At 40.7% G+C, this 15,671-nt stretch overlaps 1 protein-coding gene across 1 annotated transcript in view; it reads right to left on the reverse strand.

The window, feature by feature from the left end:
• TRAPPC9 (trafficking protein particle complex subunit 9) overlaps positions 1-15,671 on the reverse strand; it is a gene marked incomplete at its 5' end in the record, with an annotated part of 911,701 nt that overhangs the window by 715,936 nt on the left and 180,094 nt on the right. Inside the window, 2 exons of the mRNA XM_082257414.1 lie at positions 12,300-12,460; positions 15,523-15,655. Of these exons, the coding sequence (XP_082113540.1) occupies positions 12,300-12,460; positions 15,523-15,655 (294 nt within the window). The remainder of the gene's footprint in view (positions 1-12,299; positions 12,461-15,522; positions 15,656-15,671) is intronic.

Consider the following 15,671-nt stretch of genomic DNA (forward strand, 5'->3'; position numbering starts at 1 on the left):
GGACCGGAGTTGAGGACCACTGCCATAGGCAACTATCAACCACCTGGATCCCTACCACCTCTGCTACTTTGTGCCTTGCACATCCTGGGGTGTTTGGACCTGAGCTGCAATGGAAGCCCACTCATCACTTTGGCCTCCAACTATGTAAGTGACACGAACATGAAGAGAACGTGGCCGCACACCAAGACGGTGTAAACAAGCACGCTGTTGGTTGTGTGAAACGCGTCTACCATTTCCATTCTGTTGTACCTTGTATCCAGATTTGTACAATAAATCTTTGCTACTATCAAGTCACCGTCTTGGTGTGCGGTCACTTTCTCTTCATGTTCTTGTTATCCGGTGGCGATCCGAGGTCTAGCACCCACGGCTGATTGTGGATATAGATCCACCTGAGCGGTGTACACCTTCCTTTATGTAAGAGACACTGCAGTAGACAAAACATACAAAACGAAATACATGTACAGTATATACAAAGTTTAAAAATGTCTTTGACAAACTGAAGCACCAATGAGTTAATACCAGGTTGGAGTTAATACCAGGTTGGTTGTTATATACTAACTCCTTCAGAGACAAAGATTCTGTCTTCCAGCCAAGTTTCTCATACATGCAATCTTTGCTAATGCAAGCTGAACTATTAGGTTGAAAAGATAAATTACTGGCGCCCATCAATCTCGGCAAACGCAAATCCTTTGGGACTCCGCTAATGCGGTTTTCCGATCAGGTAAGTCTGACAACCAGCGGGGATTAATTTCACTTTTAAAAGCCAGAGTTACACGCGGTGGCAGAAGACAACACTGGCATTAGGAGGAGACGCAATGTTCACCCGAGCGGAATGGGGGAGATTTATATAAAAAAAAAATAAAAAATAAGACAAAGGAGAGAATTAAGCGCCCTCTCCACTGTGAAATCTACGGTGGAGCTTGCAGTCTACGTGACACGCCGCGCTGGGCAATTAGTTAAGAAAAGAATAGAGAACATTAAAATTCAGCCTAATACCTTCTAGAAAATGCGCAATTGCAGATGAGACACAATCCTTGCTGCATATCAATCTAAAAACATTTATGGAAAGGAGGGGAAGGTGCGTGGCCTGGATTGGAAGACCGAGCACAGAACGAACGGCGAATGAATGTGACAGTTATTTCCTAAAGAAAATATTGCAAATATTACCAGAAATAATGTGTTTATCGATCACTTATATTGTGTTTCATTGATCTTGCTTTCTTTTTAATTAAAAAAAGAAAACAAAATATCAGTCTCTGCAGAAGCCATTTACACATATTGTTCTTCCAAGCGTATGACTCACATGTTTATCCTGAAGCTGAACTCCGGCCTGGGATCCCCCTCCTTAGCTAATCGCTACATTAGATTAACCCTATTTTATACCAAACTACGTCTATAAATTGCAGAATAGTGGACTGAAATTACCCCAGCGGCGATTATAAATTGTGAGAAAACATCCTTGGGCTTCCATAGTGCCTTCTAATCGGTATGTACACAGCCATCATTAGACATTACACAGACACAGTGTACCGAGCTGATCCAAGTGGCTCGGTACCTTAACCACTTAACCCCCGGAGGATTTTCCTGCTAAACGACCAGGGGGTATTTTGCGATTCGGCACTGCGTGACTTTAACGGACAATTGCGCGGTCGTGCGACGCTGTACCTAAACTAATTTGACGTCCTTTTTTTCCCACAAACAGAGCTTTCTTTTGGTGGTATTTGATCACCCGTGCGATTTTTACTTTTTGCGCTATAAACAAAAAAAGAGCGTACATTTTGCAAAAATAACAATATTTTTCACATTTTTTTTATATGAAATTCCCCCAAAAAAAAATGTAAAAATCAAAATTTTTTAACATTTTCGGCCAATTTGTTTTATGCTACCTATGTTTGGTAAAAAAAATCGCAAAAAGCGTATTTTGATTGGTTTGCGCAAAAGTTATCGCGTTTACTAACAAAGGGAAAGATTTTTGTAATTTTTGTTGTTTTTTTTTTAACGTGTAATGGCGGCGATCTGCGATTTTTTTTGCGGTACTGCGACATTGCGGTGGACAGATCGGACCCTTGACTGACATTTTTGACACTTTTGGGGTTACCAGTGACATTTCTACAGTAATCAGTGCTATACATATGCACTGTTACTGTAAAAATACACTGGTAGTGAAGGGGTTAACTTTATTTGGGAGGGAGGGGCTGTGTGTATACCTAGGGGCGTGCTTTCTACTGTGATTGGCTGTGGCTTGAGCTGTAAGGACACTGATCAACGGATCTACATACTAGATCCGTGTGATCAGTGTCTTTACAGCGAGGAGAATGACAGGTGGCTTGTTTACACAAGCTGCCTGACATTCTCCCTCTCCCCCGCCGATCGCAGAGTGACCGGCTGACATCGGGTCCGCTGGTCACACGTGCGGGGGGGGGGCGTGACCGCGCGGGAGCGCGCCTCCGCGGGCGCGCGCTCGCTCCCCAGAGCCTCACAGGCGTGCGACGTAGACCTACGTCACTCTGCCTGTGAGGGGCTGACTGCCGCAGTAAATATACTGTGAGCAGTCGGCAAGCGGTTAAAGTATAACTAAAGGCAAAACCTATTATTTTATTTGGAGTGGAGAGGAATTAGAAAGCTTGTCAGTTTTTATTGCTATCTGTGTACCCATTAGGAAGATTCACCCTCTCTATTTGTCCTGTTTAACCACTTAAGCCCCGGAAGATTTTACCCCCTTCCTGACCAGGGGGTATTTTGCGATTCGGCACTGCGTGACTTTAACGGACAATTGCGCTGTACCGAAACAAATTGGACGTCCTTTTTATCCCAAAAATAGAACATTCTTTTGGTGGTATTTGATCACCTGTGTGATTTTTTGATCATGCGCTATAATCAAAAAAAACAGCGACAATTTTGCAAAAATAACAATATTTTTCACATTTTTTATATGAAATTCCCCCCCAAAAAAAATTTAAAAATCAAATTTTTTTTTAATTTTTGGCCAATTTGTTTTCTGATACCTATGGTTGTAAAAAAAAAAAAATCACAATAAGCATATTTTGATTGGTTTGCGCAAAAGTTATTGCGTTTACTAAGGGAAAGATGTTTGTTGTTTTTTTTTTTAATGAGTAATGGCTGCGATCTGCGATTTTTTTTGCGGGACTGCGACATTGCGGCGGACAGATCGGACCCTTGACTGACATTTTTGACACTTTTGGGGGTACCAGTGACATTACTACAGTAATCAGTGCTATACATATGCAGTATTACTGTCAAAATGACACTGGCAGGGAAGGGGTTAACTTTATTAGAGATACAGTGACTATGTGTGTCCCTAGGGGCGTGCTTCTTACTGTGCAGGGATGTGGCTGTGTGTTTAACAGCACAGATCAACGGTCCTACATAGCAGGACCGTTAGATCAGTGCTTTTACACAGGGAAGAATTACAGGCACCTTTGTTTACATTAGCTGCCTGCCTTTCTCCCTTCACAGCGGACGATCGCGAGTGACCGGCGGACATCGGGTCCACCGGTCACACGCACCGAGGTGTCCGTGAACAAGCCGAGGCGGGAGCGCGCCTCCGGCGGCGCGCGTTCGCCCGCTATTGGCTCCCAGGCTAGTGACGTATATATACGTCACTTTGCCTGGCCGGGGCTGACCGCCGCAGTAAATAGTCGTGCGGCGGTCGGCAACCGGTTAACATTATCATTGAAAGTGAAAGTAAAAGAAATTCCCAAACTTTGGGTTTTCCCCAGAAGAGTAACATAGGAAAAATCTTCCAATGTGTACCAATGTGAAAACTAATTTAAACCCGCGCTGCTGAATAAATAAATATTAAATATGAAATGTGATATAAAATGTGATAAAAACGTGGTCAAAATACACGCAGCTGCTGCAACACTAAGTTAATCTTAGATAAAACAATAAAAACAAATTTATGCAGCGCTAGCATCAATAATAATATTCAAGTGAAAGATAAACAATGATAATTGTAAAATTCCCTCTAAAAGTGATCAAAAACAGTGATTAAAAAAGTGCTCAAGTGCTGTAAATATCACAATAAGTCCGTATAAATAATAAATGCCATGTGAATAAATTAATATGAATATATATAGTCCTTAGACGTGATCCAAGATAAGGTGTTGAAGTGCCAAATACATAAAGTGCTCCAAAGGTGATAGGTGCCCCTCTCGGTTCCCCACTCACCAAATTGCCAATATGTAGAAGCCTTAAGAATTATTGCACAGTAGCCCTTGTTGGTTCGGATCTTTCAAGAAAATTTCTCCATAAAACCTCCAATAGATACAAATGGGTCCGCTCCCGCTTCCACCATTAGATAAAAAAGAGGCCGTACATGCTGAAGTAAGTCAGAACTATTTTAATTCTAACCGTAAAGCCAAATGAATACTTACAAAACCAATAAAAGTTTAAGGCATATACACATCAACTCGTGTTCGCAGCTCACGGCGTACGTTCCACGAGCAGGAAGTTCCTGACCGGAAGTGACGTTCCGTCCTGTCCGCAACCGGAAATACGTCAACGCGTTTCGCCGTCAATCACAGCGTTTTCAAAGACATCACTTCCTGTTAGCGGACGCTATTTATATAATTTAACCATCAATCGTCATATTCGGATCTTGTTAATTATACTTTATATATTACTCGAACCCTTTCAATTTATATGCTAGGATTAATATATTGGCACTATAATCCATGCAAAGAAAGGTATTAATATAATTTTACAAATAATAATCTTAGACAATCGTTACGTCCGGGCATCACTTCCTGTTTACAATACTAATAACCCATACAGTTCTGAACAACGAATTAAATATAAAAGATACATTAGTGTATATACATAAATTATTAATACATAAAACCAATACTTTATTATTTTATTGCTAAGCTCATGTTAAAAATATTGTTATTTATAATAAATACAAATTGAATAAAATATAATAATAAATTGAATAAAATAATAAATAAAAACCATATTATATAATAAGCGAAGAATTTGTGGAATTTATTATCAGGAATTGAATAGGGATATGCAAATGAATAAATGGTAAATTAACCATATATTTATCAATAAATAAAGATGTTAAATATTTATTAATAATTAGAGATATCTTGTTAAAAATCATTAAAATCATATAAATTGAAGGACTATGTTTTTATTAACTAATTAATAGTATTTATTATTCATGTACAAATTGGCAGGGATTTGAATTATATTAAATATAGATAAATTATAATATTTTAGAATAGATATCATGTACAGATTAAATAAGATAAATTATATTATTTTATAATAAATATCAAGTACAAATTAGCAGAGAAGATGGTAATCTATTAATTGAAGACTAATATTTAAGAGGAAAGATATATAAATATGAGAGGGTATTATTAGGATAATAAATATTCAAATATTAAAAATTTAATTATTCAAATATTAAAAATTGAGATGCTGATGTGATAAAAATATTAATTTAATTACCAGTTGGATAAAAAGCAATTTACATCTACATTTAATCCTTTTGGTTTAAGTGTCTCCAAACGATGGATCCACTGAGTTTCATTCTGTGAGACTGCTTTGTTTAGGTTGCCACCTCTCCAATGAGGTTCGATTTTATCAATGGCACATAAGGATAAAAGAGTGGGATTGCTTTGATGGGCCAATTTGAAATGATGAGAGAGGCTATGATTTTTAAAACCCTTTTTTATGTTAGAAACATGTTCTCTTAACCTCACTCTGAGTTCCCTGGTGGTCCTTCCCACGTACTGTAATCCACAGGGACATGAAAGGAGGTAGGTTACATGAGTGGATGCACAGGTGATACATTTTTTATATGGTATGTTTTACCATTAAAAGAGGATTTAAAATCAGTACTTTTCCTTTTCCTAAATCTAGAGGTTCGACATATCATGCACCTACCAGAGCTAAAAAATCCCACCTGATCTAAAAAGGTACAGGTTTTGGTAGGGGGGTTAACCACATTATGGGCCAACTGTAATCTCAGGGTTTTAGGTTTAGTGCAAATAAACTGTGGTTTGGGAGGTAGAATGGTTTTTAAAATGTTATCTTTTAATAAAAGGTGCCAGTGCTTTTTCATTATTTTCTCCATTTGGGTGTGCTGTCTTGAAAAGCTAGTTAAAAATGCCATACTAAAATCTTTCTTTGTCTTTTCTTTGTTTTTAAATAAATCTTTGCGATCAATATTTTTAATCTTATTTTTAACTGTTATAAAGGTCCCTTTTCTTATATCCCTTTTCATGAAATTTTTTTATAATCAATTCAGCTTGTTCATCATAGTCACTTTCTTTATTACAATTCCTCCGTATCCTCATTAATTGACTATTATACAATTCCAAATAGTCAATTAATGAGGATACGGAGGAATTGTAATAAAGAAAGTGACTATGATGAACAAGCTGAATTGATTATAAAAAAAATTTCATGCAAAGGGATATAAGAAAAGGGACCTTATAACAGTTAAAAATAAGATTAAAAATATTGATCGTTCTCAATAAAGCTTTTCTTGATTTAAAAAAAAAATATTGATCGCAAAGATTTATTTAAAAACAAAGAAAAGACAAAGAAAGATTTTAGTATGGCATTTTTAACTAGCTTTTCAAGACAGCACACCCAAATGGAGAAAATAATGAAAAAGCACTGGCACCTTTTATTAAAAGATAACATTTTAAAAACCATTCTAAATTATTTTAAATCCTCTTTTAATGGTAAAACATACCAAATAAAAAATGTATCACCTGTGCATCCACTCATGTAACCTACCTCCTTTCATGTCCCTGTGGATTACAGTACGTGGGAAGGACCACCAGGGAACTCAGAGTGAGGTTAAGAGAACACGTTTCTAACATAAAAAAGGGTTTTAAAAATCATAGCCTCTCTCATCATTTCAAATTGGCCCATCAAAGCAATCCCACTCTTTTATCCTTATGTGCCATTGATAAAATCGAACCTCATTGGAGAGGTGGCAACCTAAAAAAAGCAGTCTCACAGAATGAAACTCAGTGGATCCATCGTTTGGAGACACTTAAACCAAAAGGATTAAATGTAGATGTAAATTGCTTTTTATCCAACTGGTAATTAAATTAATATTTTTGTCACATAAGCATCTCAATTTTTAATCTTTGAAGAATTAAATTTTTAATATTTGAATATTTATTATCCTAATAATACCCTCTCATATTTATATATGTTTCCTCTTAAATATTAGTCTTCAATTAATAGATTACCATCTTCTCTGCTAATTTGTACATATTTATTCTAAAATAATATAATTTATCTTATTTAATCTGTACATGATATCTATTCTAAAATATTATAATTTATCTATATTTAATATAATACAAATCCCTTCCAATTTGTACATGAATAATAAATACTATTATTAATTAGTTAATAAAAACATAGTCCTTCAATTTATATGATTTTAATGATTTTTAACAAGATATCTCGAATTATTAATAAATATTTAACATCTTTATTTATTGATAAATATATGGTTAATTTACCATTTATTCATTTGCATATCCCTATTCAATTCCTGATAATAAATTCCACAAATTCTTAGCTTATTATATAATATGGTTTTTATTTATTATTTTATTCAATTTATTATTTTATTCAATTTGTATTTATTATAAATAACAATATTTTTAACATGAGCTTAGCAATATAATAATAAAGTATTGGTTTTATGTATTAATAATTTATGTATATACACTAATGTATCTTTTATATTTAATTCGTTGTTCAGAACTGTATGGGTTATTAGTATTGTAAACAGGAAGTGATGCCCGGACGTAACGATTGTCTAAGATTATTATTTGTAAAATTATATTAATACCTTTCTTTGCATGGATTATAGTGCCAATATATTAATCCTAGCATATAAATTGAAAGGGTTCGAGTAATATATAAAGTATAATTAACAAGATCCGGATATGACGATTGATGGTTAAATTATATAAATAGCGTCCGCTAACAGGAAGTGATGTCTTTGAAAACGCTGTGATTGACGGCGAAACGTGTTGACGTATTTCCGGTTGCGGACAGGACGGAACGTCACTTCCGGTCAGGAACTTCCTGCTCGTGGAACGTACGCCGTGAGCTGCGAACACGAGTTGATGTGTATATGCCTAAAACTTTTATTGGTTTTGTAAGTATTCATTTGGCTTTACGGTTAGAATTAAAATAGTTCTGACTTACTTCAGCATGTACGGCCTCTTTTTTATCTAATGGTGGAAGCGGGAGCGGACCCATTTGTATCTATTGGAGGTTTTATGGAGAAATTTTCTTGAAAGATCCGAACCAACAAGGGCTACTGTGCAATAATTCTTAAGGCTTCTACATATTGGCAATTTGGTGAGTGGGGAACCGAGAGGGGCACCTATCACCTTTGGAGCACTTTATGTATTTGGCACTTCAGCACCTTATCTTGGATCACGTCTAAGGACTATATATATTTATATTAATTTATTCACATGGCATTTATTATTTATACGGACTTATTATGATATTTACAGCACTTGAGCACTTTTTTAATCACTGTTTTTGATCACTTTTAGAGGGAATTTTACAATTATCATTGTTTATCTTTCACTTGAATATTATTATTGATGCTAGCGCTGCATAAATTTGTTTTTAATGTGTACCAATAGTTCTTGTGGCCCGGGGGTCCTCAAGGAATTCCCTTAAAGGATGAGTCCAGGCAAAATCTAACTAACGCTAAACCTGCTCTGGGCCACATTCTAACCCTAATCTATCTAACCCTGTAAAGCAAAAATCGCTGTACTTACCTATTCTGCAGCCGCTCCTGTCCATTCTCCAGCGGCGAAAGCTCTTTGCAGGACAGGACCGACAATGACTGTGAAATGCCTGGGAAGTGAGGTTACCCATAGAGCTACTATGGGGCTTCCACTGTTGGACGCCTCTCCTGCACCTGCCTCCACGCTGAGGGTGCCGCTGACAGCTAATGCTGGGACCGGACAAGATCGGCTGCAGAATAGGTGAGGACAGTGATTTTTGCTTTACAGGGTTAAATAGATTAGGGCTATAATGTGGTACAGAGCAGGTTTAGCATTAATTTAGGTTTTGCCTGGACTTTAATTTGTAGGGATTTCTTCTCACTTCCTGTTTGGCTATGGGATAGGAAGTGAAGGGAAATCTCCACAATGGGACACAGATGATTTAAAAAAAATCTGACAGGGGTTATAACCCTTCTTTGCTCTATCCAAAATTGCCTATAGTTCTTCAACCAAACATAGCGATGACACAATACTGTTTAAGATATTAATCCCTCCCCTTCCAATTACATAGAAAGTTATGGCTAGGAAATGAACGACATTAAAAAAATGGTGCAGCGCTAAAGATTGATAATCAGACACATAAAAATGTAAATGCAGAGTAAATAAAATAAATGTCCAAACAGGAGAAAGAGGAAAAAATGCAGTCCTTATTCCAAGATCCAGTATGACAGGAAGTATAGACAATAGTAGCACTGGAAAGAGGTAATCCAACTCCACACCCGAAGTGATTTTATAATAGTACGAGTAAGTCGTATATTGCGTGGTGTGAGTCTCTTTGGGCTCCGCCTCACTGTTACTCGGTGGCCCGAATCTTGGCTTTCATTCAACGGGGAGTTGATAAAAAGTTGGCCTTGAGTATTATCAAGGGTCAGGTTTCGGCTTGGAAATTTTCTTCCAAAGGCCGTTGGCCGCCCGTTCCCTGGTGCGTAACGTCTTCCAGGGGGTGCGATACTTTGTACGTCCGGTGCGACCTCCCTCACCGACTGGGGACCTTGATTTGGTGCAGTCGGTTCTTTAGAACCTCTTTTGCAAGTATTCGGGGGTATCCCCTGTCTACCTTATTACAGAAGGTGGCCTTCTTGGTTGCTGTCACTCTGCCCCCTACAGGATTAGGAAACTAGGCAGAAAAAAAGTTCTGGCTACGCCTATGGGCAGTCCCCGAGGGTACACCCTCTCTTCCTGCATAGGATGTCAGTTTTGTATCAAAGCAGTGTCAGAGAAGTAACACCAACCCAACTCAAAATAGAGGGGCGGGTACTGCGTCCGTCAATGAACTTAAGAGAAAAGGGTTTTACGGTAAGCCAAAAATCCAGTTTTCTCTATCGTTCATTGACAGACGCAGTCCTCTGATCCCTATCAGTAGGGACACCCCAAATCAGTGCCATAAAATAAGGGGTGGGAACAGCAGAAAAGAACAAGTTCCCAAGGCTAAACATAGCCAACCAGGCAACATAGGACTCGTCAAAACAAAAGATGAGGCCAACCTGAAACAAACAGTAAACACCCTTAAGTAAGGCCAAAAACCCTCCAGACAGCAGCCAGCAAAACTTTGCGGGCAAAAGAGGCATCTGCAGATGTCAGCACATCCACCTTATAAAATTTGGTAAAGGTATGAACAGACAACCAGGTAGCCGTCTTGCAACCTCAAGCACAGATGCCTGTATGGCGAAAAGCCAAAACAGGAAAAGGTAGGACCTGACCCTTAATTGAATAAGCCTGCACCACCGTCTGTCCGATCCATCTGGAAACAGTTATACAGTATCCCAGAATGCACTGAGGCGACCTGCTCTCTGCCAATCACCGAGACTGTATCAAAAGCCTATGCATCCATTCGTCAGGTTTCCTCCCACTGTCCAACATGCCTCCCTATTGGACCAGTGTGAAACACTCAGACTGAATGAATCGCATACTGAGCACAATGAGCAGACCTCACTAACAGAACCTGCTCTCTGGTAGGCAGAGAACAATATCGATTTAGAAAAGTAGAGAGATGGAGCTGCGCTGATCAAGTAGGGCACATACCAAATATAAAAAACACTCCAATAGAGCACAATATATAAACATAAAGTGACTTGTAGTGCTAGAAAGGACACAGCTAGCAGTGGTATAATAAAAACAATTTTGGATATAAAGTGACTTCAGTGCCGGGACAAATAGTGGTATCCAAACTTAAAAAAAAAAAAAAAAAAAACATATATAGGAGGTGATGTGCTTGCAAGTACAAGTAAGGTGACTATAGTGAAATTGAAAGAGTGGTGAGTGGATGTCAATAAGCGAAAAAATATATTATAATACTCTTGATCTAAAATAAAAGGCCAAAACCAATATTCGATGATCCAGTGAAAAATAAATAAGTAAATAAATAAATACTTGTGGCTGAATAATCAATAATGTGAGCGGAGGTAGGGTGACGTAAAAAATATATTTATAAATAGATCCAGGTGTAAAATCAATCATGAACAGTAATCAAGTCCAAGTAGAATAAATAAATAATAAATAAATCACACCATAAAAGTCCAATAAATTAAATAAATGTGCCAGCTTGTGAAAGGTGTCCCCACAGAGGGTGCTGGTGAACAGATCCAGGGGGTGATTTTTGACAGCAGTGGTGGTCAATTAGTGCAATCCATAAGAAATTCTTCCGGGTGTGCTACACCCTTACCTTACTGCTTTAAGGTTACAGCAAAAAAGCAGGGGAGGTCTCCTGAACCTCCAATGGTCATCCGGGGGGGGTATTTTGTGGGGAGCCCAAGTATCTGTAGATACTGTCTGTATGGAATCCTGGCGTTCCAATGGCCTTCCAGGGGGAATGCAGGGCGTCTATGGGAGCACTCCGAATGGGATGCGGGACAGAGAAAGAGAGGCTCTCCTTGTGCAGTATTTCTGCATCATTTTATTAAAAAAAAAAAATAGCAACTTACATAAAAGTAGACTGGAAACAATAAATGGAAAGCTAGGGCTTTGACTCAGAGCCATCCGTGTATGCCGCACTTCCGGGTTTGCCTACGTCTTGACGCGTATCGTCACGGTCACGTGACTTCTTCAGGAGATCCTGATATAGATTTACCTGCAGCCCCTCTGGTAAGCAGACAGAGCTCAAAACTATACTCTCTCACCAGCACCTACCTAGGAGGATGCTACATGTACTAATTCCATATGCTGAGTTATTCCTTCCCATTTGCTTTTTTCCCCAAAAAGTGGAGTTACCCTTTGGGTGAATGAAAGCAAGCGCTAAAAAGTAGATGTAACAAGATGCCCACTATTATATATATGAGCCAGAAAAGGGTCTTTTATGCCCCTCATTCATTTTGTTTTTTAGTTCCTGGGGATCAACTTTTCCTGACTTCATAGCGATGCCCTGCCACCTGCCTTTCTGCTGTCCAATGAGAGCTCCTCAGTGGCCAGTAAGAGCACTCTCATTGGACGATGGAATGGCAAATAGAAGACGGTTGTCTTTATCAAACACACTTTTAAACCTACCTTTATTATTGACAATCTTCGAGGAGACCTCCAAAGTCTCCAGCGGCTCGGTGCCAATGTTCTCTAGCTTTATAAGGACCTTCTGTGTCTCCCCGTTGTAGAGCTGGACGGATACATGGGCAGACACATCGTCACTGGACGGCTGCAAAGCATGAGCGGATCTAGAGCGATAGAAAGACCAATGTATGTCAGTACATACAGTGAAAATCACATTTCTAATTGTTTTACATCACAGCTATTTATTAAAACTGAAGCTGTATCCTAAGCTCTGCTTATATTTTTGCCTTCCCTGGTTCCCTCCCCCCTCATAAATATGCTAATGATATTTTATATAAAACCTTTCCATTTTTCATTACATACCTTATTTTAGACCCAGAGAGGCCAGCAGGGTGCTGCACATAGCTTCCTAAAATGTCACAACACCTGCCTGTTTTAACCTTGTAAACCACAGGTTTCAAACACACAGCCCGCGGGCCAAATCCAGCCCTTCAGGCCATTTCATGTGGCCCTTGCACCTCTCCTGCAGCTGCTACATCTCCCTCATCTCTGCCCCCACCTCGTCTCACCAGACAGCAGCAGAGAGGACAGAACTCCGCTGCCAGATCCTGTGCTTTCCCGTGCAGCTGCAGAGAGGACCACCCCCAACCCCAAACTCAGCAGTTGGCAGCAAAGAGGACACAACACTTCCTACAGATCCTGCACCTCTCTGTGCTGCCCCCCTCCTCTTTGCATCCACTGGTCTCTGGCAGCTGACTCCTGCCCTCCTCCAGACCCTGCATCCCAGCTCTGCCTCCAGCTTCTTCCCAGCAGCAGCACATGGTAAAGGGGATGCACTGTGATGTAAGGGAGGGTGGGAGCTCTTGACTTCTTATAGTGGTGGGCTAAAGATAGAACTGGCCCTCTGAGGGCGACCATAATGGTGATGTGTTCTGCAATAAAAATGAGTCTGACACCCCTGTTGTAAACGCTGCATCACTGCACCGCATCTGTGTGCATTGCATGTACTTGAGGGGCGATTGCAGCGTGGGCCCATTTATTAGCGGTGCGTGAAGTGACTGGCCTCAGGTGGTACACAGAGATGAAAATCCTCCTATATAAGTTGTACCTGTTTATCTGCAGCCCTCTCTTCTCTACAGCCATTCAAAGTGCAGACTTTATTCACTCTAAAATACATAATAGGCTGTCCTGCCTCCTCCTCCTCCCTCTTTTACCAATGGACATAATGCTTTTCTTCTTTTCAATACATTTTATTTATTTATGCTATAATGCAGCACTTCTTGCTTTTCTTGCTAGGTAAGACATTCTCCACACCTCATGGGCGTGTGTAGGATGTGCTGCAGGGCTCGGGTACATCTTCTGCGGCACACCTGTGCATGTGCCGGGATCCCCAGTTATCTGCATATGTGAAGGGTTCTCCACACATGCACAAAGCCTGGAAACAGGAAAGTTCAAAACCTTCCCTGCCTTTGGGTACATCTGAGGCACATTTACACATGTACCAGGATTCCTGGTTATCTGCGCTTCTGCAACATTCCCCACACATGCGCAAAACCTGGCAAAAGTCTGAAACTTTCCCTGCCTTTGCATGTGCAACCCCCTTGCATGAGCGCAGATGCACGGTCAGGCTTTGCCAGGACCTAAATGTTGAAAAGAGTCTCCATGCAGGCACAGGAATAGCGATGCTGGAGAAGGGAGGAGCCTGTCCCGAGCAGACTGAAGTTCTGCTTTACCCACTTGCTGACCGGGCTATCGCTGAAAAACAGCTATAGCACGTTCGTCCAGTTCTGGGAGGGTGTCTATTAACCTCCTCCCAAAACCCCGCCCCTGCACTAGGTAAACGCTGTGTCCTCCAGACACAGCTGATCACAGATTGAGGTAAAGGGCCAATCACAGTGGCCCTTTACCATGTGATCAGCTGTGTCAAATCACAGCTGACCTCCTCCCAGAACCCCGCCCCCTGCGCAATGTAAACGCTGTGTCCTTCAGACACAGCTGATCACAGATTGAGGTAAAGGGCCAATCACAGTGGCCCTTTACCATGTGATCAGCTGTGTTCGATCACAACTGATCCCATGTAAACAAATGCCGGTTATCGGCACTTTCTTTCCTCAGCACTGTCAATGTGTGAGGAAAGGAAAGCCGATAACTGGCTGTCCTATAACAGCACACATTTACAACGGTAATAAGTGCCAATCAGTGCTGCACATCAGTGCGCATAAGTACAGCACATCAGTGCCCATCAGTGCAGCATGTGAGGAAAGGAAATCCAATAACTGGCTGCCCTATGACATTACACATTTACACTGATAATCAGTGCCAATCAGTGCAGCACATAAGTGCCCATCAGCACAGCACATCAGTGCTCATCAGTGTCCATCAGTGCAGCATGTGAGGAAAGGAAAGCCGATAACTGGCTGTCCTATGACATCACACATTTGTACTGATAATCAGTGCCAATCAGTGCGCATCAGTGCAGCACATCAGTGCGCATCAGTACAGCACATCAGTGCGCATCAGAGCAGCACATCAGTGCGCATCAGTGCGCATCAGAGCAGCACATCAGTGCGCATCAGTGCGCATCAGAGCAGCACATCAGTGCGCATCAGTGCAGCATGTGAGGAAAGGAAAGCCGATAACTGGCTGTCCTATAACATCACACATTTACACTGACAATCAGTGCCAATCAGTGCAGCACATCGGTGCCCATCAGTGCAGCAGATCAGTGCAGCAGATCAGTGCCCATCAGTGCCCTTCAGTGCAGCATGTGAGGAAAGGAAAGCCGATAACTTGCTGTCCTATGAAATCACACATTTACACTGATAATCAGTGCCAAGCAGTGCAGCACATCAGTGCCCATCAGTGCAGCACATCAGTGCCCACCAGTGCAGCAAATCAGTGCCCACCAGTGCAGCAAATCAGTGCCCACCAGTGCAGCAAATCAGTGCCCACCAGTGCAGCAAATCAGTGCCCACCAGTGCAGCATATCAGTGCCCATCAGTGCAGCATATCAGTGCCCATCAGTGCAGCATATCAGTGCCCATCAGTGCAGCATATCAGTGCCCATCAGTGCAGCATATCAGTGCTCATCAGTGCCCAATAGTGACGCCTCTTCAGTGCATGTTTCAGATTCCACCTGAAGGCTGCTGCAGTACCTGTCATCTCAGAGCCCATTCCAGGAATATGGGAGATTGCAAATCTATTACATGGAGCATGCGTGGCTCACCTGGGGAGGGAGGTGCTGATCTGTAGCCGGGGCAGAGCCGGGATCACGTCCACTGTACATCCGTTATTCTTCAGCCCTGGGAGGTTGTCAAGAAGACAGTCGCTGTACACTCCAAACACAGATGTGTGATAACCTGTAACAACAGCCGC

Source organism: Pelophylax lessonae (genome assembly GCF_965119305.1).
Source record: "Pelophylax lessonae genome assembly, chromosome: 5".
Taxonomy (NCBI): domain Eukaryota; kingdom Metazoa; phylum Chordata; class Amphibia; order Anura; family Ranidae; genus Pelophylax; species Pelophylax lessonae.